Here is a 26,735-nt window from a genome sequence, read left to right as displayed (position 1 = left end):
TACCAATGCCACTTTTGCTTGCTTGTTTATTCTGCAAAGATGACCATGGGGGTTGGTTTAGCTCACTGAGCTAAATCGCTGGCTTTTAAAGCAGACCAAGCAGGCCAGCAGCACGGTTCGATTCCCGTACCAGCCTCCCCAGACAGGCGCCGGAATGTGGCGACTAGGGGCTTTTCACAGTAACTTAATTGAAGCCTACTCGTGACAATAAGCAATTTTCATTTTTCATGTTCTTTACCTTTGGTATTTTCTTGGGTTTTGGTGAGTACGTAGATGACTTGCAACTTGCAAGATAATGACCATTTCAGTTTCCCCTATTTTAGTTATTCTTTCAGCCATTAACTGACAAAACCCACCATTTAAGAATTTTCAGAAACCACTGTTAGAAATATATGTAACGGGCGGCACTGTTGCTTCACAGCGCCAGGGTACCAGGTTCAACTCCGGGCTTGGAGTCTGCACATTCTCCGTGTCTATGTGGGTTTCCTCCAGGTACTCTGATTTCCTCCCACAAGTCCCGAAAGACGTGATGTTAGGTAATTTGGACATTCTGAATTCTCGCTCTGTGTACCCAAACAGGTGTTGGAATGTGGCGATGAGGGGCTTTTCACAGTAACTTAATTGATTGATTGATTTGATTTATTGTCACATGTACCGAAGTACAGTGAAAAGTATTTTTCTGAAGCGAAGGGAGGGGACATACATTGACAACTGCGGTGTTAATGTAAACAATAAAGATTATTATTAAAAATGTAAGCAGTAAGAAATTGATCGATAATTTTGTGATTAATTCTCGCTCCCATCTTTAGTGTGGATTCTTTCGAAGAAGTGTAATATTGAAAGGCAACGACAATGATGAAACAGAAAAATGTAACCAGCGAGGAGGATGGAAGTCAATAAATCAAGAGGAAACTGATGAAAACATTTTCTCAGAATTCATAACTAAGAATTGAAATTTACAAGAAAAGTATATGAAATGCAAATCAAACAGCATTGGGATTATATGAAGAGTGGAAAGTATGTACATTTCAGTAAAAACATCTTAAAATTGTGCAGGAGATGATTCTGCAGAAATTCACTACGATTATTCCATATTATAATTTGTAGAGCCTAAGTATGCACTTTTTTGTGCATGCAAGTATTTTAAATTGCTTCTGTTTGAATAGATTTGTTACGTTACATATTACCTGTATTAGGGTTTATTTTAATCGAACCTTGTGTTTACAACAAACAATCAAATTTACCGAGAAATGCATTCTACCAACTTTACTCCAAAAGAATGCACCTTTCTACCTGTAACAATAAGCAGAACATTTGTTCGTTCTTTGACACAGTTATATCAGCTAAGAATCCAAGGCGTAGAGTAGATTTACCTGCTACTTAGGGTATAGAACTAGTTTTGCAGATCAGCCATCCATTAAATAAACACTTGATTTTAATTTGCATTAGCTCCAGCAGAAATTAAAACCTGGTTGTTTCTGTAATGGATGGCTAACCCACAACACCAGTTTTATGCCCAGGCAGCAAGGAATGGTATGAGTTTATTTGTAAATTTTGACTATATAACGTAAACTCTCTCCGGGAGTTGTCTGTTGTTTTAGTATCATGGTCTGTCAACGACATTGTCCAAAATTTAACTTTAAGTGGAATTTTCCCAGTGTTAGGCTCTGACTGAAAATCAGTGTGCATTGCTACTGATATTCAGACCAGACCTCGAGCCACTCTGACAAAAACAAACATCTGGGGGCATGGTTTATGCCTTCAGTTTGCTGAGCCAGAGATCGGGCACCCCGATCAGAGCTGATGTGAAACATTTCTTTCCCCCCCCCACCCCCGCACAATTACTGGTGGAAATCATGTGGCGTGTAGGCCCTCTGATAAAGGGCCTACGTCACTGGTGAGGGGTAGGAAAAATCAGAAACCGAGATGGGCCGAATGGCCTCCTTCTGTACTGTAAATTCTATGATATCACGGGCAAGGATCTCACAAAGTTTTGTGCCTGCCTTGCCGTTCTTGCTGACTGTGAATGTGGGTGCAAAATTGTCCTCTTCCTCCGAGCAATCAGCATGGAGGGTAGGAGCTAGGGCCTTCAGGTGGGATAGTCAGATTTCGGGTGGGCACAGGGAAGAATCAGGCCTTATAGTGGGCAGAGGATTGGGGGCTAGTGGAGCGTCCCATGTGCTGAGGGAAATCCCATGTGGAATCGGGGATATAGGGGAGTCCCGTAGGGGGTTGGCCGATGTCTTTACAAAAGTTACCCAGAAGTTAGAACCATAGAATCATAGAATACCTACCGGTGCAGGGGGAGGCCATTTGACCGATCAAGTCTGCACCGACCCTCTGAAAAAGCACTCCACCTCAGCCCATTTCAGTGTCCTATCCCACGTATCCCTGGACACTAAGGGCATTTGGCATGGCCGAACCACCTAACCTGCACATCTTTGGACCATGGGAAGAAAGCAGAGCATCAGGACGAAACATGCTCAAACGTGGGGAAAATGTGCAAACTCTACACAGTAACCCGAGGACGGAATTGAACCCGGGTCCCTGGCGCTATGATGGAGCAATGCTAACTGTGCGGTCTGCCTGTGTGTGCGTGGGTTTCCTCCGGGTGCTCCGGTTTCCTCCCACACTCCAAAGATGTGCAGGTTAGGTGGATTGGCCATGCTAAATTGCCCTTAATGTCCAAAATTGCCCTCCCTTAGTGTTGGGTGGGGTTATGGGGATGGGTGGAGGTGTGGGCTTGGGTAGGGTGCTGTTTCCAAGAGCTGGTGCAGACTCGATGGGCTGAATGGCCTCCTTCTGCACTGTAAATTCTATGAATAGCCACTGTGTCACCTAAGTATGTGATTTAAATTGCATTTTTAGATGGTTCCCAGTGCAAGGAAATTGTGCAGAGGAAGTTTGCACTTCTGGACAATTGCCATGTAAAGCCTTACCTGAGAACTTCTGGGAGGAGTATCCATTTAATCTTGCGGGGGGGGGGGGAGGGGATACCCAATCCGACGCTATGGAGCTTGGATGTTACAGCCCAATATGTAAGGTGTCAGCTGGCCAGTTTTGGAAATCTCTTTTGGAAGAGACTTTCTTTCATAAAAAGCACAGTTTGAGACTATTTGTCCCATCATGCTTGTGTCAGGTCAATCTTCTCCTTTGCCCAATAATTTTTTCCATTCAAGTACATATCCAATTTCACATTGAAAGTTACCATTGACTCTGCTTCCACTGCACCTTCTGCAATACATAATAATAATCTTTTATTGTCACAAGTATGAAGTTACTGGGAAGAGCACCTAGTCGCCACATTCCGGCACCTGTTCAGGTAAGCTAGTATGGGAATTGAACCCGCACTGCTGGCCTTGTTCTGCATCACAAACCAGCTGTCTAGCCCACTGACCTAAACAATACAGTCCATATCATAATTACACACTGCACATTAAAAAATATATTATTTGCCCCAACCCTGCTTCTGTTACAAATTATCTTAAATATGCGTCCTCTGGTTACTGGCACTCCTGCCAGTTGCCCCTAATTTACTCTATCAAAAAAACTATTCAAGTAGGAAACAGTGAGGAAGACTTCAAGAGTATAACTCTAGCCCTAACACAAGTTTCTTTGAACATCAACATTTACAAGTTTGTCACCCTTCAAAAATATTCTGCTTTCCTATTCTTGTGACCAAAGTGAACAACTTCACACTTCCTTTCATAATACTCCTGCTGTCATCTTGTTTCCCACTCACTTAACCTATCTATATCTCTTTGGAGCATTTCCCCATTCTCCCCACAGCTTACACCTAGCTTTGTATTGTCAGCAAACTTACTCTAAGTCATTAATAAGGATTGTAAATAGATAAGGCCCTAGCACCGATCCTTGTGGCACGACGCATTTACTTTGTCAATTTGAAAATGCTCCATTTATGCCCATTCTCAGTTAATACATTCACCTCCCATCGAGTTCATGAGCCCTTATCTTTTCTGCTAATCTTTTGAGTGGCACTTTATCAAATGCCTTTTGGAAACTTGGTATGCTACAACTACCATTTCCCTCCTGTTACCCTATTAGTTCCAGCCTCAAAAACTCTAATAAATTTGTCAAATGGGACTACCCTTTAGTAAAACCATGAAGACTTGTCCTGATCAATGATTTTCTACTTGCATTGTTAAGACTAAAATGGTAATTAAACAATGGGCTACCTTTAAAGAAGAGATAGTTCAAGTACAGTCAAGGTATATTCCCAAGAAGGGGACAGGTAGGTAATCAAATCCAGAGCTCCCTGGATGATGAAATAGAGAGGGTTTAAGCTGCAGTAGAAAAAATATGCTCTGGTGGCAGGTAGATAATACAACCAAGGACCAGGCTGAATATAGAAGGTTCAGCGGGGATGAGAATGAAAGAAACAAAGAGAAAGTATAAGAGACTGGCATCTAATGTAAAAGGGAATCCCAAAGTCTTTTATAGGATGTTAAAAGAAGTAGGGCCGATTAGGGACCATAAAGGGGATTTATGCCTGGGGAGAAGAGACATAGCTGAGATATCTTATAAATACTTTGCAAGGAAGAATGTGCTGCCCAGTTCATGGTGACAGAGAAAGTACTGAGTTGGCATTTAATTCAGTGCCATAAAAAAGATTTATGAGCAAAGTCCATAGAATAAATGGGACACTAGCAATGTGGATACAAAATTGGCTGGGTGACAGGAAATAGCGTACCAGTTAATGGATGTTTTTTGAACTGGAGGTCCCCGGGGATTGTTGTTAAGACTCTTGTTCTTCCGCATATACGTTAATGATCTAGACCTGGGTTACAGGGTGCTCTTTCAACAGTTGCATGGACAGAGTGGATAATCAGATGCTCTTCCTGGAGTAGGAGAGTTAAGTACTGGGGGAAAACTGATGTGCGAGGGAGGCAAGTTTTATTTTTATACAGAGGATGGTGAATATATAGAACGCGCTGCCTGGGGTTTAGGCAGGTACCAAGGTCAGCGCAGACTTGGTCGAAGGGCCTGTTCCTATGCTGTATTGTTCTTTGTTGCATTTAATACTAAACTTGATAGCGTAGAACCTCAATACAGAGAAGTGTGAAATTACTTATTTTATTCAGAAGAACACAGCAAGGCATTATAAAACAAAGTGAACAATTCTAAAGGGAGTGCTATATATACGTGCATGAGGTATCAAAGGTGGAATGACAGGTTAAGAGACGGGTCAATAAATTGTACAAAATGCCAGGATTATTAATTGTGGCACAGAGAACAAGGGCAAGGAGGCGATGGTAAAATAAAACATTGATTCAGCCTCGTCTGAAGTATTGTGTCCAGTTCTGGATGCCACACTTTCGGAAAGATGTAAAAGCATTAGAGAGAGTGCAGCGGTTCAAAAAGGCAATTCATCACCACCACCTTCTGAAGGGCAATTAGGGATGGGCAATAAATGCTGGCTTACGCCCATATACTGGAAACAAATAAAAATGAATGGTTTCAGGGATGAAAAACTTCAGTTAGGTAGATTGGAGAAGTTAGGATTGTTTTTCCTTTAGAAGAAATGTTAAGGGGAGATTTGATAGACATATTCTAAATCATGAGAGGCCTGGACAAAGTAGATCAGGGAAACTGTTTCCCACTGTTGGAAGGATCAAGAACACAAATTTAAGGTAATTGGCAAAAGAAGCTATGGAGACACTAGGAGAAACTTTTCGACAGTGAGTGGTTAAGATCTGGAATCATTTTGCCCAAGAATGTGGTAGAGGCAAGTTCACTTGAGGCATTCAAGAGGGAATTAGATTATTAGCTGAAAAGGAAGAATGTTTAGGGCTATGGGGAGGTGGGGGAATACTCAATTGCTCTTTTGGAGAGCTGGCGCAGACACAATGGGCCTACTCTGTAATTTTGTGATAAGCTTAAGTTTCAGAAGATGCCTACCTGGAAATGCCACATTGAAAGAGACCATTATTTAATCAAATTTAATTATGAGGTAGAAATATGTAGCTTAATTTTTGTAAGACAGACAAGTACAAAATAATTTAGATTTTCTAATGTACAGAATGTCTGATCACATTATATTCTGAAGCTCCAGAGTAAAAATCAGTCAGAAGTTTAAACTCTGAAGTGTTGTAGAACTGGACAAGTGAAACAGAATAACAAACTGATGAGGGACGTTGCTTAGAATCATGCACATATCTATTAGCTTGAAGAGTTCCACTTCTCCCTCTAGTGGATTAAAATGAATTAATAAACTATTGGAAGCCTGGAGGATTTTTTGCATTTGTACAGAAGTGACATAAATTTTAAAGACAATCTTAAACCAAATTCAATAAGTTATACCAAACATATACATGTCCCATCACAATGTGGAAATCCAAAAAATAGATAAATCTTTTATAATAGGAATAAAAGGAAGCTTAGACATTTTGTTTGGAATTTCATAATCTATATTCTGCTTGTAAAAGTCTATTGTCTTAGCCTCAAAATATAATGCATACTATAAAATACATTTCTTAAATTACCAAATTATCTTTCTGTCTGTGTTTTCAGAGTTTGCCATGAAAGGATTTTACAATTTTTTCCAATTAAGGGGAAATTTAGCATGGCCAATCCACCTACCCTACACATCTTTGGCTTGTGGGGGCCAAACCCATGCAAACACAGAGAATGTGAAAACTCCACACGGACAGTGACCCAGAGCTGGGATCGAACCTAGGATCGTGTGACATGCAGTGGTAACCACTGCACCACTGTGTTTTTACAATTTAAAAAAATTCTATGATTGAGTATTCTACCAATTTCTTACTATAATATCCCTGTAATTTTGAAGAGTGTAAAATAATCAACAGGTCATATACACAGGTCCTCATTCTTTTGATTGCAGCATGAAATTGTTTGAACTACTCTCCTAGAATGTGCAGTTCTTTTTGTGCTACAAACATATTTACAATTACAACTACACAATTCACACAAAATATTCCTCTAATATCACAAATTGGTATTCAACGAATACATTCTCAAAAGTACACTTTTCAGGAAACAAAATTTCAAAACTATAAAATTTAGACTTAAATATGTAACTTAATATCGTGCACTCATTTTATGAAAGTAAAATTAGTTGCAAGGAGCTTCACTGTGCCTATGGTCTAAAATAATCCTGATTCATCTCCTTCAGAAATATTTGATGAATATTTTGGTATTATCTTCACGTTAGGCAGCTGCACTTTACTGTATGATCATCAAATTCTTCAATATTCTTTCCATACAGAGTAATTAGCTGTGGGTGGATTCTATGAAAGTCAAGTGGAAAAAATAATTTACAAAATTCAGAAAATGTCATTGTGATCCATTATATACACTTGCCAATAATGAAAGTATAAGTCATGAACTACAAACATAAATGGCTCATTAATAAACTATGTGACAAAACATCTGCACCACTTGAATAAGTTTCAACTCACGGGATTAAACCAAGTGGTTTTGTTCTCTTTGGTTTTTGAATGTTTTACTCATAGTTATCCTCAAATGAAACTATGTAAAAATAGTGACATTAAAAGGCTGCATCAAAAATCTGACTGTTGTATCTGTAAATATTCATTGTTTACTTTATGTGTACTTCTGACGTTCCCTCCATTAAGTCACCATCAACATTCCATGGACAGCTTCCTTTCAGAGAAATCACAGACGAGTGATGTGAATGAAAATCAGCATTCTCCTCTGATTCCATGTCGGTCCATCCGCAATCAATCTTTGAACGGATTTTAACTTCCTGGACTGTATATGTCTTCACAAAGGGAAAATCAAACTATAAGGAGAGACAATGTACAAAGGCATAAATTAATGTTTGTCCAGCTTAGAATTTAAAAATTAAATAAAACAGTGATTGATCCATTGTCAATTATTTTTGGGAGTCATTTATTTTGAGTCATTAGCTTACAAATTCATTCACACTGTAGTTCATAGGGAGTGAGGACTCACTTAATGGTCACCTGAGGAAATTATCTGGTGCAAAAACCCAAAAAAGTAACAAACCAAACGGGAGATGATTACTGAAACAAAGAAAAGTACAGCACAGGAACAGGCCCTTCGGCCTTCCAAGCCTTCGCCGACCATGCTGTCCATCTAAACCAAAATCTTCTACACTTCCGGGGTCCGTGTCTCTCTATTCCCATCCTATTCATTTATTTGTCAAGACGCCCTTTAAACGTCACTATCGTCCCTGCTTCCACCATCCACTCTGGCAGCTAGTTCCAGGCATCCATTACCCTCTGTGTAAAAAACTTGCCTCGCACATCTCTAAACCTTGCCCCTCGCACCTTAAAGCTATGCTCCCTAGTAATTGACCACTCTACCCTAAACATAAATACATTAGTCTTTATAAACGTAATTTAATTTATTATTGTTTAAAAGTCATACTGCTCCATAAACAACTGTTTATAGAGTGGCAAAAGAGTGGATTGTAAACCCTTCCACTAACAGACAGCCTGAAAAGAGCTAATCTGGATTAGATTGTACCGTGTGTTATATTAAGTAACAATCCAATACCTGATGGCTTGTGACAGGAAACTAATTCCCTTTAGGAGGGAAGCACGCTAACGCAATTAGGAGAAGTCTATAGTATTTGTTATCTATTAATCCAGGAAAACTAATTAGTGGATCTAATAAAGAATGCCATATGTTTAAGTTTACCTGATTCTGTCGGTTACCATATCGTTTTAGGTGCTTTATAAAATCTGCTCGTGAACTGTTTTGCACAGCAATAAGTGACATGCTTCCATTGTCCAACCTAAAATAGAAAATTAAATACTCAAAGGCACATTACGTTCAGTTTAAATAATGAATTTAAAACTATTATTGCGGTAACGTGTTTCTGGATTGATTTGTTAATGTGTCTGGAGAAAACAAATTACTATTGGTGATATTAGTGGATGAGTATTAAAAATGAATGAATTAATGAGGCCAGTAAAATAGTGAACAGGGATGCCATACACATGTCATGAATGTGTTAAGAGTTTACTAATTATTATAAATGCACTATTGCCTCGCTAGCGACAACCACGTCATATGAACATCATAAAAATCTCTAAACAGCGGAAAAAAGAAATGCTGCAAGTTGACTACAGTATTTCAGTGTGTATTTGATATGAATAATCTGAGTCTATAACATTTTGATTTAGTGTTACAAATGGTTTATGATGTGCATTTGTTTTACCTGTAGCTTTTAAGTGCTTTGAGAGAATTGCTTTACTGGTTGAAGACTAATCATTTAAGCAGGTTTGAATGATGTCCTTGACTAATGGAAGCAGACGTGATTTTCCAAAATCTGACTTGTCATTGAGCCTAATCTGAGCATTATCCAATGATTATTTCAAACATGACCTCAGCAGACACAACCAGTAACTATTTCAAAAAACAAGATTTATGTGCCAACTGCAGTGCATGCCCTCATAAGGGTCCAGAATATCTACATCACAGTACATATTTCTAGGAAGGAATCCAAAACCTCAGAGGGAAGCCAAATATTATAGGTACTGGCCTATTTCTCTCAATCCACTGACCTGGTATTAGGTGCAAGGCCTCTTGGTGCCATAGAACAAAGACATGGAATGGCCATAACACTAATATTGAGGAAATGTGCCTGCATGGTTTGCCATTTATCTTCATCATCTGAAACGCACAGCAAAATAATGTTATTGCAGAAGAATACTACAAAGACATGGTTGCATTTCAAATTCTTTGGGTGGGGGGGGGGGAGATTTTGCACCTGCATTCCTGTGAACACAGATTTTGACGTGGGTGCAAAATCCTGCCAGAGCTGGAAAATGAGAATCTCACTGGCAAGATCTCATTTTCCACACTGCCCCGCCAGTGACATATTGAGGTTCTCACCCAGGAAGGGAACCTCATTTCAGTACATTTAAATATAATTAGAGGGGCTCCCTGCCATATCGTCCGCCATATTAGGAAATTCCCCTTTTTGACATGACATCACGTTTACAACTGGTTTTCAAAAATGGAACCAGGCGAAGGGAACCCACCAGGGAGGGAGAGGGACATATTCGGGCACTGCCCTGGTATTGCCCCCTTGCACTGCCAAGGGGCAGGGTGTTGGGTGGAGGGTTTCCCTGTATGTGGGGGGGAAAGAGGGGTGGGAAGATCTTCATCTTTAGATGTTATCGGAGGTCGGAGGCATCCTTTCTCGGGATTCCCGACATTACTGTCTTTTTCTGGCCCCATCCCGCCAGCATGGGACACACTACCATTTTTCTTTGCATCAAGTGCTGGATAATCTAGCAAGAAATGCTGGCCATACAGCCAGCGAGCTGCATGCCAGTTTTCCTGCCTGAGCCAGCAATTGATGCAATAATGATAAAATTCCACCACTGAATACATCTGTTTTTAAATTGCAGCTGACATTCAGTACTTACTACATTGTTCAATTGTATTTCTTTCATCTTCATTTCTAAAACAAATTGAAAGAATAAGAAATCTGTCACTGTTGCTATCCAAAGCAAATCCATTCAGATAGCAAAATATAATAACCTGCAATTTGTAATGAGAATAATAGCAAGGATATCATTGATCATCATTACTATGGAGGAAATTCGATGGCAATAGAAGTTTCTGCAGTACAGATAAAAAATAAATCCAAAAGTTGCCATCATAGATACTCTGCACCCCCACATTGATTTAGTATTCAAATTACTGCATCAACATTATCTTGCATTGAAAGCAGCCAAAAATGTTAACGCCAGTGTAGTCAGGAGTAAGAGAATTTTCAATTCTCCATTCCATCTGGTTTATCTACTTATCTTTACCTAAATCGTTACATTGCTCTAGGGCCTTGATTCCTCTTTTAGATTTCTAAATATTCCCTCACACGGACCCCCCCTCCACCCAACACACACTTTTTATTAAAGTGTTTTCTACCACCCTAACTATTTGGTTCGCTAGGTTCGAGCCAATTTAAGTAGAGCCTATTCCAATGGAACAGCTCACTCTTTTGCCAGTATTGCTGCCAGTCCTCTATGAATCAAACCCTTCTCTTTCACATCATTCATTCAGATATATCTGCAGCTTGGTGGCACAGTGGTTACCACTGCTGCCTCACAGCACCAGGGACAGGGGTTCAATTCCGCCTTGGGTGACTGTGTTGAGTTTCCTTCGGGTGCTCCGGTTTCCTCCCACAATCCAAAGATTTGCAAGTTAGGTGGATTGGCCATTTTGTATTTCCCCTTAGTGTCCAACGATGTGTAGGTTAGTAGGGTTATGGAGATAGGTGGGGTCAAGGGAGTGGGCCTTGGTAGGGTGCTCTTTCAGAGGTTGTTGCAGACTCGATGGGCCTAATGGCCTCCTGCTCCATAGAATCATAGAACTTACAGTGCAGAAGGAGGCCATTTGGTCCATTGTGTCTACATCGGCCCTTGCAAGAGCACCCTTCTTAAGCCCTTTCCTCCACCCTATCCCCGTAATCCAGTAACCCCACCTAACCATTTTTGACACTAAGGACAATTTAGAATAGCCAATCCAGCTAACCTGCACATCTTTGGACTGTGTGAGGAAACCAGAGCACAAGGACGAAACCCACGCAGGCATGAAGAAAACGTACAGATTCCACACAGTGACCCAAGCCGGGAATCGAACCCAGGTCCCTGGCACTGTGAAGCAACAGTGGTAATTGGCAGTGGCAGCAGTGGTAACCACTGTGCCACCAAGCCGCAGATATGTAGGAATTCTATGGTTCTGTGCCATTCAACTCTCTGATCTATTTGATACAATGCCGATCTGTGCTTGGCTCAGGTAGTAATCCAGAGATTATTACCTTTGAGATTCTGCATATTAATTTGGACTCAGTCCCTCAAACTTCCTCAACAGAATTTCAGTCCTCTTCTACTCATGTCCTTGGTTCCTACTTGGATCGCAGTATTGGATCCTCCTCCTCCACGCCAAGTTCTCCAGTTGTGAGGAGGTAGGTGTTCTCAACCGTGGCTGTGGACAGGAAACATGACCTTTAGAATTTCCAATCACAGTTGCAGAGAACAGTCTCTGTCCCCTGACTATACTGTCTCCTTACTTTTCACTCCCCATTGCCTGATTCATATCCTGGCTTGGGATCTCAATCCATCTCATATGTGGATGATCTTTCTTGGAATAGATAGATAATTCATTTGGTTCTGTTGGAATATCATGTTAACAGGAAATGTTACCTGAAAGAATTTCGCTAACTGAAGCTTGAACAGTTAATAAGCAAGCTGAACTATTTATACCTACCTTTTGCCTTTCTGATCTGCCATGTGAGCATTTTCTGTTGGTAGAAATGATAATTCACAGTCCTCCGGCCTAAAATCATGAAACACATTTAAGTATCGTGTCAAAGATTTACTTATTGAAATTAAACTCCCAGACAATGCTCAACTCTCATTCATGGATTAAATCAAACAAATAGGCTAAATTTATTTGTAGAAAGAACCAACTTGGAGCTGAAGGAAGGAAGAATTTATTTATTTTTCTCAAAATTGTGAAAAGAAGGCAACAGACACCAAATAGACCCTCTTACTTGAGATTTGTCAGTGCTTTGATAACAGCGAACTCTTTCCGCTGGTTGGAAGGCATCCAACGATATTTTTCTGCTAAGGCCAGGGTTGTCCCACCAAAGCCAAACATGGCTGAGAAACCAAATTGAAGCAGCCTGTGGCGACTACTAAAGCTGCAAACATCCACTTCCTGGAGGTTACCTAAAGCACAAGAAGAAACCAAGAATAAAAAATACAATGTTAAAACTTAGACAAAACATAGTCATTGTATATCATTAAATCCAAATGGGACAGAGATGTAGTGGTAGTGAAACAGCAGACTTCACAACAAAATATTAAGTATTCTCAGGGCAGCACGGTGGCGCAGTGGTTAGCACTGGAACTGCGGCACTGAGGACCCAGGTTCGAATCACGGCCCTGGGTCACTGTCCGTGTGGTGTTTGCACATTCTCCCCGTGCCTGCATGGGTTTCACCCCCACAACCCAAAAAAGATGTACAGGTTAGATGGATTGGCCACGCTAAATTGCCCCTTAATTGGAAAAAATATATAATTGGGTACTCTAAATTTATTTTAAAAAGAAGTATACTCAAACTGAAAGGAGATTATTAAGAACGAATAGACTGGCAGAGGCATAGTGTACAGAAGCAAGGAAGTTATGCTAAACTGTTAGAAATAACTGACTAGGCCCCAGCTGGTGAATTGTGTCCAACTCTGGGCAGCAAACCTTAGGATGGATTTCAAGGCTTAGAGATGAGCAGATATTTACTACAGGTGTTGCCTCAAAACCAGCAACCTCGGGGCCAAGTCTGCGCCAGATTTTGGATCTTGCTCCTTGTCATAGAAAAGAAAATCCGAATTAATTCAATTAATAGGAGACACTTGACAACATGTGAATATGTTTCTTTTTATTAAAGTTTGAAAAAAGAATTCAAAATAGTGAAGAAATAACATTTGGAAAAAATAAGGTAAGAAGTAAGCCTGACTTGCAGGCTGTGCTAGATTTAAAGTACTGGTTGGGCAGGTCAGGCTGGGTCAGGTGGGGTCAAGAGTTAGCTGGATTACTCAGAGAATGGGAAAAGCCCAGCATGCGATGACGATAACTAGTCCAGTGTGCCATTGCGACAATGCAGCACCCAGACGAATTGCCCTGCTAAGTTATCCTATTCATTTAATAACAATTAAATTTGATGCATACCAGCTAATAAAAATACCTGTTTTTCAGATAGCTAGTTTTGAGACACTGTACCTGTAACATGGTATCAGCAATGATGGACATCAGTTACATGAACAAACTAGAAAAGCTGGAGTCATTCTCCCCAAAAGCAGAGCAAGTCAAGGGATGATTTAATAGAGGTGTTGAAAATCATGAAGAGGGGCGGAACGGTGGAGCCGTGGTTAGCACGGCTACTTCACGGCGCCAAGGATGTGTAGGGGAGGTGGATTGGCCACCCTATATGGCCCATTAACTGGAAAAAAAGTTGAAAATCATGAAGGGTTTTTATCAAATAAAGAGAAACTGCCGTGGCAGAAGAGTCAGTAACTAGAGTGCCCGCACTTAATGTATAGGAAAAAGAACAAGAGAAATGGAGAGGAATAATAGAGAGAACTTGCAAGTGCAATCTTCTGGCCCCGTTGACCCCCCAACCCTCACGGGTTTCCCACCAGTGTGGTGTGAATTTGATGGGAAATTCCATTGACAGCGGCCGGACCAGAAGATTCCGCCACCGTCCAACAGCGGGCTGCCCCCTACCACTAAGAAACACACCACTGGGAGGCCAGAGAATCTCGTCGTTTATTGCTGAATTAGTTATTTTTAATTTCGATTACCCAGCCTGAAAGGGTGCTGGGGATTGATTTGATAGTAAATTTAAAAAGGGAGTTAAAAATATACCCAAAGAAAAAATATTTGCAGGGATATGGAAAAAGGGCTAGTAAGAGAATTGCAAATTGATTAGTTTTGGTAGAAAGAATGAGGAAAGGCAATATAAAGTAAATTGGACAAATGTTGTAATTCAGGCCAGTCTCCCAAATTTTGATAGAATCCAAATCAAGAACCCCAATTTCATTATGATCCAATTAAAGACCAGTAATCTTTTGTTAAAATTGATGAAATTTGAAATTTCAGTTACTTACTAAGGGGGTAAAGCCACAAGATTCTATGATTTTAAACAAACAGAAGACATTTTATTACTGTACAAAAATCAACAAAGCAAACAGTCAATGTTCTGTCTTACATTGTCACATCAGAATTAACATGAGGCCAACATGAATTAACAGGCAAACAAACTGTGCCTGAACACATCACAGACTGCACATTAAATGGCAGTCACCATCAAGACAAGTTCCTCGAATTTCTCAACAACCCACGCAAATGACAGTGAGTCACAAAAACGTTTAAAGCCTCTAGGCAGAATACTCCCTAAAATACTCCCGCTGAAAGGTAAGCAAATTTAAAGGCACTCACTCACCTTCACGGCAGGCCCCTGCTCCCGCTTCCCAACCCCCCAACCCCCCCACCCCACGGTGGTTGGGAAGCGGGAGCAGGGGCCTGCCGTGAAGGTGAGTGAGTGCCTTTAAATTTGCTTACCTTTCAGCGGGATCAGGGTTTGAGGTAATATCAGGTAAGCTCTTCCTTTCTTTTTCTTTTTCTTGTTTTTTTTTAATCTAGAGGGGATGTCAGGGAAGGCAGTACAATGCTCCTCCTGCAGAATGTTTGAGGTGAGGGACGCCGTCAGTGTCCCTGCTGATTTCATCTGTGGGAAGTGCACCCAACTCCAGCTCCTCAAAAACCGTGTTAGGGACCTGGAGCTTGAGCTGGATGAACTTCGGATCATTCGGGAGGCAGAGGGGGTCATAGATAGGAGCTTCAGGGAAGTAGTTACACCAAAGACTGGAGATAGATGGGTAACTGTAAGAGGGACTGGGAAGAAGCAGTCAGTGCAGGGACCCCCTGCGGTCGTTCCCCTGAGTAACAAGTATACCGTTTTGGATACTTGTGGGGGGGACGACTTACCAGGGGTAAGCCATGGGGTACGGGCCTCTGGCACGGAGTCTGTCCCTGTTGCTCAGAAGGGAAGGGGGGAAAGGAGTAGAACATTAGTAATTGGGGACTCAATAGTCAGGGGCACAGATAGGAGATTTTGTGGGAGCGAGAGAGACTCACGTTTGGTATGTTGCCTCCCAGGTGCAAGGGTACGTGATGTCTCGGATCGTGTTTTCCGGGTCCTTAAGGGGGAGGGGGAGCAGCCCCAAGTCGTAGTCCACATTGGCACTAACGACATAGGTAGGAAAGGGGACAAGGATGTCAGGCAGGCCTTTAGGGAGCTAGGATGGAAGCTCAGAGCGAGAACAAACAGAGTTGTTATCTCTGGGTTGTTGCCCGTGCCACGTGATAGTGAGATGAGGAATAGGGAGAGAGAGCAATTAAACACGTGGCTACAGGGATGGTGCAGGCGGGAGGGATTCAGATTTCTGGATAACTGGGGCTCTTTCTGGGGAAGGTGGGACCTCTATAGACAGGATGGTCTACATCTGAACCTGAGGGGCACCAATATCCTGGGGGGGAGATTTGTTAGTACTCTTTGGGGGGGTTTAAACTAATTCAGCAGGGGCATGGGAACCTGGATTGTAGTTTTGGGGTGCGAGAGATTGAGAGTAGAGAGGTCAGGAGCACAGTTTTGACTTCGCAGGAGGGCGTCAGTGTTCAGGTCTGTGGTTTGAAGTGTGTCTATTTCAATGCCAGGAGTATACGAAATAAGGTAGGGGAACTGGCAGCATGGGTTGGTACCTGGGACTTCGATGTTGTGGCCATTTCAGAGACATGGATAGAGCAGGGACAGGAATGGTTGTTGCAGGTTCCGGGGTTTAGGTGCTTTAGTAAGGTCAGAGAAGGGGGCAAAAGAGGGGGAGGTGTGGCGCTGCTAGTCAAGGACAGTATTACGGTGGTAGAAAGGATGCAAGATGGGGACTCTTCTTCCGAGGTAGTATGGGCTGAGGTTAGAAACAGGAAAGGAGAGGTCACCCTGTTGGGAGTTTTCTATAGGCCACCTAATAGTTCTAGAGATGTAGAGGAAAGGATGGCGAAGATGATTCTGGAAAAGAGCGAAAGTAACAGGGTAGTTGTTATGGGAGACTTTAACTTTCCTAATATTGACTGGAAAAGATATAGTTCGAGTACATTGGATGGGTCGTTCTTTGTACAATGTGTGCAGGAGGGTTTTCTGACACAATATGTTGACAGGCCAACAAGAGGTGAGGCCACTTTGGATTTGGTTTTGGGTAATGAACCAGGCCAGGTGTTAGATCTGGAGGTAGGTCAACACTTTGGAGACAGTGACCACAATTCGGTGACCTTTACGTTAGTGATGGAAAGGGATAAGTATACCCCGCAGAGCAAGAGTTATAGCTGGGGGAAGGGCAATTATGATGCCATTAGACATGACTTAGGATGTGTTGGTTGGAGAAGTAGGCTGCAAGGGTTGGGCACACTGGATATGTGGAGCTTGTTCAAGGAACAGCTATTGCATGTTCTTGATAAGTACGTACCAGTCAGGCAGGGAGGAAGGGGTCGAGCGAGGGAACCGTGGTTTACCAAAGAAGTGGAATCTCTTGTTAAGAGGAAGAAGGAGGCCTATGTGAAGATGAGGCGTGAAGTTTCAGTTGGGGCGCTTGATAGTTACAAGGAAGCGAGGAAGGATCTAAAGAGAGAGCTGAGACGAGCAAGGAGGGGACATGAGAAGTCCTTGGCAGGTAGGATCAAGGAAAACCCAAAAGCTTTCTATAGGTATGTCAGGAATAAAAGAATGACTAGGGTAAGAGTAGGGCCAGTCAAGGACAGTGGTGGGAAGTTGTGTGTGGAGGCTGAGGAGATAAGCGAGATACTAAATGAATACTTTTCGTCAGTATTCACTCAAGAAAAAGATAATATTGTGGAGGAGAATGCTGAGACCCAGGCTATTAGAATAGATGGCATTGAGGTGCGTAGGGAAGAAGTGTTGGCAATTCTGGACAAGGTGAAAATAGATAAGTCCCCGGGGCCGGATGGGATTTATCCTAGGATTCTCTGGGAAGCCAGGGAAGAGATTGCTGAGCCTTTGGCTTTGATTTTTAGGTCATCATTGGCTACAGGAATAGTGCCAGAGGACTGGAGGATAGCAAATGTGGTCCCTTTGTTCAAGAAGGGGAGTAGAGATAACCCCGGTAACTATAGGCCGGTGAGCCTAACGTCTGTGGTGGGTAAAGTCTTGGAGAGGATTATAAAAGATACGATTTATAATCATCTAGATAGGAATAATATGATTAGGGATAGTCAGCATGGTTTTGTGAAGGGTAGGTCATGCCTCACAAACCTTATCGAGTTCTTTGAGAAGGTGACTGAACAGGTAGACGAGGGTAGAGCAGTTGATGTGGTGTATATGGATTTCAGTAAAGCGTTTGATAAGGTTCCCCACGGTCGGCTATTGCAGAAAATACGGAGGCTGGGGATTGAGGGTGATTTAGAGATGTGGATCAGAAATTGGCTAGTTGAAAGAAGACAGAGAGTGGTAGTTGATGGGAAATGTTCAGAATGGAGTTCAGTTACGAGTGGCGTACCACAAGGGTCTGTTCTGGGGCCGTTGCTGTTTGTCATTTTTATAAATGACCTAGAGGAGGGCGCAGAAGGATGGGTGAGTAAATTTGCAGACGACACTAAAGTCGGTGGAGTTGTAGACAGTGCGGAAGGATGTTGCAGGTTACAGAGGGACATAGATAAGCTGCAGAGCTGGGCTGAGAGGTGGCAAATGGAGTTTAATGTGGAGAAGTGTGAGGTGATTCACTTTGGAAAGAATAACAGGAATGCGGAATATTTGGCTAATGGTAAAATTCTTGGTAGTGTGGATGAGCAGAGGGATCTCGGTGTCCATGTACATAGATCCCTGAAAGTTGCCACCCAGGTTGATAGGGTTGTGAAGAAGGCCTATGGTGTGTTGGCCTTTATTGGTAGAGGGATTGAGTTCCGGAGCCATGAGGTCATGATGCAGCTGTACCAAACTCTGGTACGGCCGCATTTGGAGTATTGCGTACAGTTCTGGTCGCCTCATTATAGGAAGGACGTGGAAGCTTTGGAACGGGTGCAGAGGAGATTTACCAGGATGTTGCCTGGTATGGAGGGAAAATCTTATGAGGAAAGGCTGATGGACTTGAGGTTGTTTTCGTTAGAGAGAAGAAGGTTAAGAGGTGACTTAATAGAGGCATACAAAATGATCAGAGGGTTAGATAGGGTGGACAGCGAGAGTCTTCTCCCGCGGATGGAGGTGGCTAGCACGAGGGGACATAGCCTTAAATTGAGGGGTAATAGATATAGGACAGAGGTCAGAGGTGGGTTTTTTACGCAAAGAGTGGTGAGGCCGTGGAATGCCCTACCTGCAACAGTAGTGAACTCGCCAACATTGAGGGCATTTAAAAATTTATTGGATAAGCATATGGATGATAAGGGCATAGTGTAGGTTAGATGGCCTTTAGTTTTTTTTTCCATGTCGGTGCAACATCGAGGGCCGAAGGGCCTGTACTGCGCTGTATCGTTCTATGTTCTATGTTCTATGTTCTAAATGTACATCGGGCGCAATACAGTGGCCATGTTGCCCTCGAGCGAGAGCGCAACATGGCTGTTAGATCTGAGGTGAGGCTTTCCTTGGGCCTCCCAGCAGCCTGCATGCCTCGCGGGATACACCAAAGTCTCGCGAAGCATTGGAATTAGAACTCCGCCCAAATGGGGCGAGACCAAACAGCACTTGTTTAATTAGGTCTTAAACCTACCACATGAGATCTGGCAGCCTCCCTTTATCCACCGGCCTCCCCAGGGAGGCTGTATCCATGTGCCAATCAGTACTGATCCACAAGAATATGGACCAGGCGGAACAGCACCCGGGTGGTCTCCCAGGACATTGGAGGCCCTTAGGTGGTCAGGGATAGTGCAAAATGGACCCCTGACCCTCCCCCTGGAGCATGGGTACCTTGCACCCCCAGCTGGCACTTTGGCATTGCCACCCTGGCATTGCCAAGGTACCCAGGTGGCACTGTCAAGCTGGCAGGAGCACTGCCCAGATGCCAGTTCAAGGATGCCCAGGTGCCACTGCCACGGGTTATGGCCCTTTGGGGCCATGCCAATGAAAGGAGAGTGGAGGGTGGTTTGAAGGGTGGGGGTGTGCAGGGCATGTATGTAGTGGCCTCTGGGAGATGGGGGGGGGGGGTAAAGGGTTGGGTCCTGGAAGAGGTGTGCTGTAAGGGGTCTTGGGGGGTCCTGAAGGATGGGGCCCACCAGAGACCGCATAGCGGGGTGTCCTCACTTGGGGGTTGGGGAGGTAATGCTCATGTATGTGGGGGGATGCCATTGCCAATGGGTGTCGGGTGCCCACAAGCTCACTTCGAGATTGTGGCACTCTTTCAAAATGGCGGTCCGACCTCTGAGCTCAGCTTCCCAGTGCTGAAAAAAAATTCGAAGTGTGGGCTAAACCGGTGAGAAAATCCCCAGGGCCCAAAAAAGTGAATGAAGGCATGATTCTCCAGAAAGATTTCTTGTGTGTGGTAGTGAGCGGGAACTGCCACGACATTCCCGGCATTCATCCCAACAAGGCCGGCAACGCAATTCAATGTTAATTGATCCACTTAACGAGGCCCCATGGTCTTCTCGCAGCAAATGAAAGCTCACCAGCCGATTTGCCGGGTCCGCGCTCGCCAGCTCGCAGCATGGACACCAATGCCCCCCCGCCCGAGACCTTTCCGCTCCCATACAAGCATCCACCATCTCCATACCATCCACAACCCTCTCATCGCCCCCCCCCCCCCCACCTTCAACACACTCCCAACCCTTCCTTCTCACCTCCCCCAACCATTGTGAACCGCACGTGTGGCTAATGATGCCCGTTGTGTCTCCGCAGGAAAAGCTCTCGCACAATCGATGGGCGAGGGCCCAGACTGCTGGCGGGGTGCCAGACTTAAGAACCCTCATCACCTTCGAGGAGATGACAGGGGTGGCCGAGGACAGAGTGGTCACCTACGCGGAGATTGGCGGAAGCTGCAGAGGTGAAGAACCACCAGGCCCCAACTGTCGCGCAGTGGATGAAGGCCATGGCTGAGGGTCTTGGCAGACTGTCTGACTCGCTCGGGGAAGTTACCCAGTACCAGGTCGACCTTGGTGAGGTGCTGCGGGACATGTCCCGCTCTCAGATGGGAATGGCTGAGGCCCTGCAGATCTTGCCCCAGTCACAGGTGGGCATTGCCGAGGCGCTGCAGGGTATGGCCCAATCATCGAATTTACAGTACAGAAAGAGACCATTCAGCCCATCAAGTCTGCACCGGCCCTTGGAAAGAGCACCCTACCTAGGTCCATGTCTCCACCCTATCCCCGTAACCCCACCTAATCTTTAGGGGCAATTTAGCATGGCCAATCCTCCTAACCTGCACATATTTGGACTATGACTTAAATGTTAGGATCTCTAGTCAACCACCCAAAGGTGTTAAGTTACAAAAATATTTAAGACAAAAAAATAACAAAATATTGATCCTCTCAAACAATTTTAAAGAGAGTACAGGTGCATAGAAACCTGGGTGGGCATACAGACTTTGAAGGTGGCAAGGCAATTTCAGAAGGCTGTTTATCAGGCATATTGGATCCGTGGCTTTATAAGTACAGGCATTTAGCTGAATTTTGGGTGGCCCCTCAAGGATTGGATTCTCCGCTGGCGGGATGCTCCATTTTGCTGGCAGCCTGGGGGTTTCCCGATGGGTGGGGCTGCCCCACAATGGGAAACCCTATTGAGCAGCCGCCGGAAACAGGGCATCCCGCCAGCAGGGTGAAACAGTAATGTGGCACGGCAGGGCACAGAATCCTGCCCCAGGTGAGGACAGAGGCAGGGCTCCTTGAAAATACCGCTTTGGGGGAGGTGGGAGCCTGGGATCATTGTCAATTTCAAGGTAGGGTCTGGGAGGGAAGGCAGGACAGGAATTCTGCTCTCCTCCCAATTGAGATCAATTCAGTCATCAACAAAAAAGCTTGTTGACAAGAGATGAGTTCCAGTGGAAGACTTTGGAATAATCTCTATCAAGACAACCAGCAACCTCGGTAATGACTGCTTAGAGGTGTCTAAATAAGCCCCAAATTTCATCTGACTCACCTCTATTCCAGCCCTCTCATTCTCAGTGGACAGGAAACCCTGGCATGCGCAACGTGACCAATAAATCTTGTTAGAGGCCTCTCACGCAGTTTACCCAGTTCGCGAGATTTAATGGGATCTCACAAGACTTTGCGATCCGGATCCCACCTAAATTTGCATATTTAAAGCACACTTAAATATGTCTCTTCCAGAGCAAACCAGCGTCTTGGGATCTAACGGTATCGCCAAAGAGCTCCAGCCGAGCACTTTTCGCACTGGTCTCCACAGACGTGGACCAGGCAATTGGGGGGGGATCTCCCAGGCATTCAGAGGCCCCTGCGTAGTCGGCCTCTGGGCAGGGAGGCACCCAGGCATTGCCACCCAGGAACCTTGGCAGTGCCAAGGTTTACATTTTGCCCACGTGGGGATCGGGCCCGGGGGTGCCCTTATGAGTTGGGGTGCGGGGGGAGCTCAAGGACCCTCCAACAGGTAGGTTTGGAGGGGTTCAGGGGTCATGTCAGGGGATTGATATCAGGGCACCATTCAAAAATAGCAGAGCTTCTCAGTGCAGGAAATGAAGGTTAGTGTGGCCTCGGCAGGAAAAAATAAGAGTCCCATTCGATAGCAGGATCATTCCTGGTGCTTTTGGGCCAGAACCATTCCACTGAACCAGCTCGCAACTGGATTCTTTTTTTTCGGCAAATCGTGCCCTTGTCTCCCATGGCAATTAAGGACTCACCTCATGAAAATCTGAACTGTAATCAGTTTCTTACTCGAGGTGGAATTCTGATCCAAAAAAATGACCCAGATCATGTTTCCTGTGTCCGTGGCAAGATTTCAGCCCATTCATTGAAAACGTAAGGAGTTATGCCAAGACTTTATTGACCACTTGCTAAGTCCCAGCTGGATTATTATGGTCAATTTCTTGGCACCAGACTCGAGGAAATGTCAAGCCATTGGAAAGGGTGCAGAAGAAATTTACTCGAATGAAGTCAAATCAGAGAGATTTCAGTTACATAGAGAATCGTGAGAAATTGTTTTTCTCTCCTTAGATCAGAGGAGAAAGGGGAGATTAAATGGAAGTGTTCAAAATCATGAACAGTTTTAAAGGAGAAAATAAGGAAAGTTTTGTTTCAGTGATAGAAGGATTGCGAATTAAAGTCACAGATTTAAGGTAATCGGCAAGAAAATCAGAGGTATCTTGAAGAAATAAAGATTAAGCAGCGAATAGTTATTACTTTAAATGTGCTATTTGGGAGGGTGGTGGCAAAAAAGAGGAAGCATTTGGTGGGCAGAAGGAGCAAGTGGTGAGATTAATTGGGGAGCTTTTTCAAAGGGCTAGAACAAAATAGAGCTAAAACCAAAGGCCTCCTTTTTGTATTATTCCATTATGCTATAGCCTTCGGTGAAGGAGAAAAGAAAAGAACATAGAATAGTACAGCACAGAACAGGCCCTTCGACACTCGATGTTGTGCCGAGCTTTGTCCAAAACCAAGATCAAGCTATCCCACTCCCTGTCATTCTGGTGTGCTCCATGTGCCTATCCAATAACCGCTTGAAAGTTCCTAAAGTGTCTGACTCCACTATCAAAGCAGGCAGTCGATTCCACACCCTAACCACTCTCTGAGTAAAGAACCTACCTCGGACATCCCTCCTATATCTCCCACCTTGAACCTTATAGTTATGCCCCCTTGTAACAGCTACATCCACCCGAGGAAATAGTCTCTGAACGTCACTCTATCTATGCCCCTCATCATCTTATAAACCTCTATTAAGTCACCTCTCATTCTCCTCCGCGCCAAAGAGAAAAGCCCTAGCTCCCTTAATCTTTCCTCATAAGACCTACCCTCCAAACCAGGCAGCATCCTGGTAAATCTCATTTGCACCCTTTCCAATGCTTCCACATCCTTCCTATAGTGAGGTGACCAGAACTGCACACAATATTCCAAATGTGGTCTCACCAGGGTCATGTACAGTTGCAGCATAACCCCACGGCTCTTAAACTCAAGCCCCCTGTTAATAAACGCTAACACACTATAGGCATTCTTCACGGCTCTATCCACTTGAATGGCAACCTTCAAAGATCTGTGGACATGAACTCCAAGATCTCTCTGTTCCTCCACATTCCTCAGAGCCCTGCCGTTGACCCTGTAATCTGCATTCAAATTTTTCCTACCAAAATGAGTCACCTCACACTTATCAGGGTTAAACTCCATCTGCCATTTTTCGGCCCAGCTCTGCATCCTGTCAATGTCTCTTTGCAGCCTACAACAGCCCTCCACCTCATCCACTACTCCACCAATCTTGGTGTCATCAGCAAATTTACTGGCCCACCCTTCAGCCCCCTCCTCCAAGTCATTGATAAAAATCACAAATAGCAGAGGACCCAGCACTGATCTCTGTGATACACCGCTGGTAACTGGTCTCCAGTCTGAAAATGTTCCATCCCCCACCACCCTCTGTCTTCTATGTGAAGAAGAAAATGCATTAAAATAGCGCATGTGTATATCATAAAGTTTGGCTTCATTGTAGAAATAAAAGTAAAATATTGTGGATGGTATAGAACTGAAATAAAACAGAAAATACTGGACATACTCAACAGTTTTGGCGGCATCAGTGGAATGAGAAACAGAGTAACATGTCAGGTCTTTGACCTTTCATCAGAAGCAATGTAGTACATTGTATTTGACCACTTTTTAACTTCTCCTGTTCTCATTACGAGACTGAATCCTGTCTCTCAGCCTTCAAAATATTTCATGATGTTATTGGGGTAGATTCATAACCTTTTGAATGAAGAAATTTCTCCTTACTTCAGTCCTAAATGATCAGGCCCTTATCCTAAAACTGTGTCCCCTTGTTCTAGATTCACCAGCTAGGGAAAACAATGTGATCACCTCTCATTCTTCTGAACTCCAGAGAACACAGACCCAATTTACTCAGCCTCTCAAGATAGGCCAGCTCTCTAATCCCAGGGACCAATCTAGTGAACTTTCACTGTATTGTCTCCAAGACATTTATCCTTCCTTAAATATGGAGACAAAAATTGTACACAGTATTCTAGAGATGAGCTCACCAAAGCTTTGTACAATTGTAGCAATACTTATTTATTCTAGTACTTCAATCCCCATTCAATAATGGTCAATATACCATTTACTTTGCTAATTTCTTACAGTACCTACATGTTAACTTTTTATGTTCATTGTATGAGCATAACCAAGCTTCCCTGAATATTTACAAGTTTCACGCCTTTTTATTAATATTCTGCTTTTCTATTCTTCTGACCAGTGAATAACCTCACATTTAACCACATTATACTCCATCTACAACCTTGCTGCCCACTCACTTAAGCTGTCTATCTCTTTGAAGCATCTTTGTGTCCTCGCAATTTGCATTTGCACCTGGCTTTTTATCATCAGCAAACTTGGATGCATTACTCCCTATCTTTGTCTGAGTCATTTACATAGATTGTAGCTCAGGCTGCAGCATTGATCCTTGTGCTACTCCACTAGCAACAGCTTATCAACATAAAAAGACTACACTAATCCCTACTATCTTCTTCCTGTCTGTTAATCAAATCTTTATCCATGCTAATGTACCACTTCAAACTCCAGGTGTCTTTGTCTTGTGTATTAACCTTGTGTGTGGCGCCTTAGTGAATACTTTTTGAAAATGAAAGTATACCACATCTGCTGGTATCCCTTTATCAACCCCACTAGCTGCATCCCCAAAAAACTCTAATAAATTTGTCCAACAGGATTTCCCTTTGGCAAAACCATTTTGACTTGTTCTAATTATACTATACCTTTCCAAGTGCATTGTTAAGACTTCCTTAATAATATATTTTAGCACTTTCCTGGTGACTATGTCAGGATAACTGGCCCGTAGTTTCCTGTTTTCTCTTTCCCTCTTTTCTTGAATCTAGGTCATTTTGAAAAATCATAACAAATGCACCCACTGTCCCTGATTCAAGAGATTCAAACATGAACTTCCAGGAAATAAGGCACAAGTTTAGGAGGTGACAACATGTTCAAGGACTTTGCAAAGGATGGGGTTGGTAGTTTGTAAGGACTGAGAGAGTCAAAAGTTGTTTATTTTTAAGGACGCAATGATGATGGCAGATTTGAAGGAAAGGGAACAGTACCTGATAATATGTTGAAAATAGATAAGTCCCCGGGGCCGGATGGGATGTATCCTAGGATTCTCTGGGAAGCCAGTGAAGAGATTGCTGAGCCTTTGGCTTTGATTTTTAGGTCATCATTGGCTACAGGAATAGTGCCAGAGGACTGGAGGATAGCAAATGTGGTCCCTTTGTTCAAGAAGTGGAGTAGAGATAACCCCGGTAACTATAGGCCGGTGAGCCTAACGTCTGTGGTGGGTAAGGTCTTGGAGAGGATTATAAAAGATACGATTTATAATCATCTAGATAGGAATAATATGATTAGGGATAGTCAGCATGGTTTTGTGAAGGGTAGGTCATGCCTCACAAACCTTATCGAGTTCTTTGAGAAGGTGACTGAACAGGTAGACGAGGGTAGAGCAGTTGATGTGGTGTATATGGATTTCAGTAAAGCGTTGATAAGGTTCCCCACGGTCGGCTATTGCAGAAAATACGGAGGCTGGGGATTGAGGGTGATTTAGAGATGTGGATCAGAAATTGGCTAGTTGAAAGAAGACAGAGAGTGGTAGTTGATGGGAAATGTTCAGAATGGAGTTCAGTTACGAGTGGCGTACCACAAGGATCTGTTCTGGGGCTGTTGCTGTTTGTCATTTTTATAAATGACCTAGAGGAGGGCGCAGAAGGATGGGTGAGTAAATTTGCAGACGACACTAAAGTCGGTGGAGTTGTAGACAGTGCGGAAGGATGTTGCAGGTTACAGAGGGACATAGATAAGCTGCAGAGCTGGGCTGAGAGGTGGCAAATGGAGTTTAATGTGGAGAAGTGTGAGGTGATTCACTTTGGAAAGAATAACAGGAATGCGGAATATTTGGCTAATGGTAAAATTCTTGGTAGTGTGGATGAGCAGAGGGATCTCGGTGTCCATGTACATAGATCCCTGAAAGTTGCCACCCAGGTTGATAGGGTTGTG

The 26,735-nt window shown here is 43.5% G+C and overlaps 2 protein-coding genes across 8 annotated transcripts in view; one reads left to right on the top strand and one right to left on the bottom strand.

The window, feature by feature from the left end:
* itga4 (integrin alpha 4) overlaps positions 1–1,016 on the top strand; it is a 215,404-nt gene extending 214,388 nt beyond the window's left edge. Inside the window, exon 28 of the mRNA XM_038789255.1 lies at positions 810–1,016. Within this exon, the coding sequence (XP_038645183.1) occupies positions 810–953 (144 nt within the window). The 3' untranslated portion in view covers positions 954–1,016. The remainder of the gene's footprint in view (positions 1–809) is intronic.
* A 4,052-nt stretch (positions 1,017–5,068) lies between these two features.
* The window catches only part of cerkl (ceramide kinase-like), a 215,705-nt gene continuing 194,038 nt past the window's right edge, over positions 5,069–26,735 (bottom strand). For all 7 annotated transcript variants that reach the window (XM_038789257.1, XM_038789258.1, XM_038789261.1 and 4 more), the window contains 7 exons: positions 12,539–12,716; positions 12,253–12,321; positions 10,410–10,444; positions 9,540–9,648; positions 8,671–8,767; positions 7,587–7,786; positions 5,069–7,271 (listed from right to left, as the gene is read on the bottom strand). In XM_038789257.1, coding sequence (XP_038645185.1) covers positions 7,187–7,271; positions 7,587–7,786; positions 8,671–8,767; positions 9,540–9,648; positions 10,410–10,444; positions 12,253–12,321; positions 12,539–12,716 — 773 coding nt within the window. In that variant the 3' untranslated portion in view covers positions 5,069–7,186. The remainder of the gene's footprint in view (positions 7,272–7,586; positions 7,787–8,670; positions 8,768–9,539; positions 9,649–10,409; positions 10,445–12,252; positions 12,322–12,538; positions 12,717–26,735) is intronic.

Source organism: Scyliorhinus canicula, chromosome 2 (assembly GCF_902713615.1).
Source record: "Scyliorhinus canicula chromosome 2, sScyCan1.1, whole genome shotgun sequence".
NCBI classification, from domain to species: domain Eukaryota; kingdom Metazoa; phylum Chordata; class Chondrichthyes; order Carcharhiniformes; family Scyliorhinidae; genus Scyliorhinus; species Scyliorhinus canicula.
The sequence above is the reverse complement of the archived record's forward strand: the minus strand, read 5'-3'. Positions and strand labels throughout refer to the sequence as shown.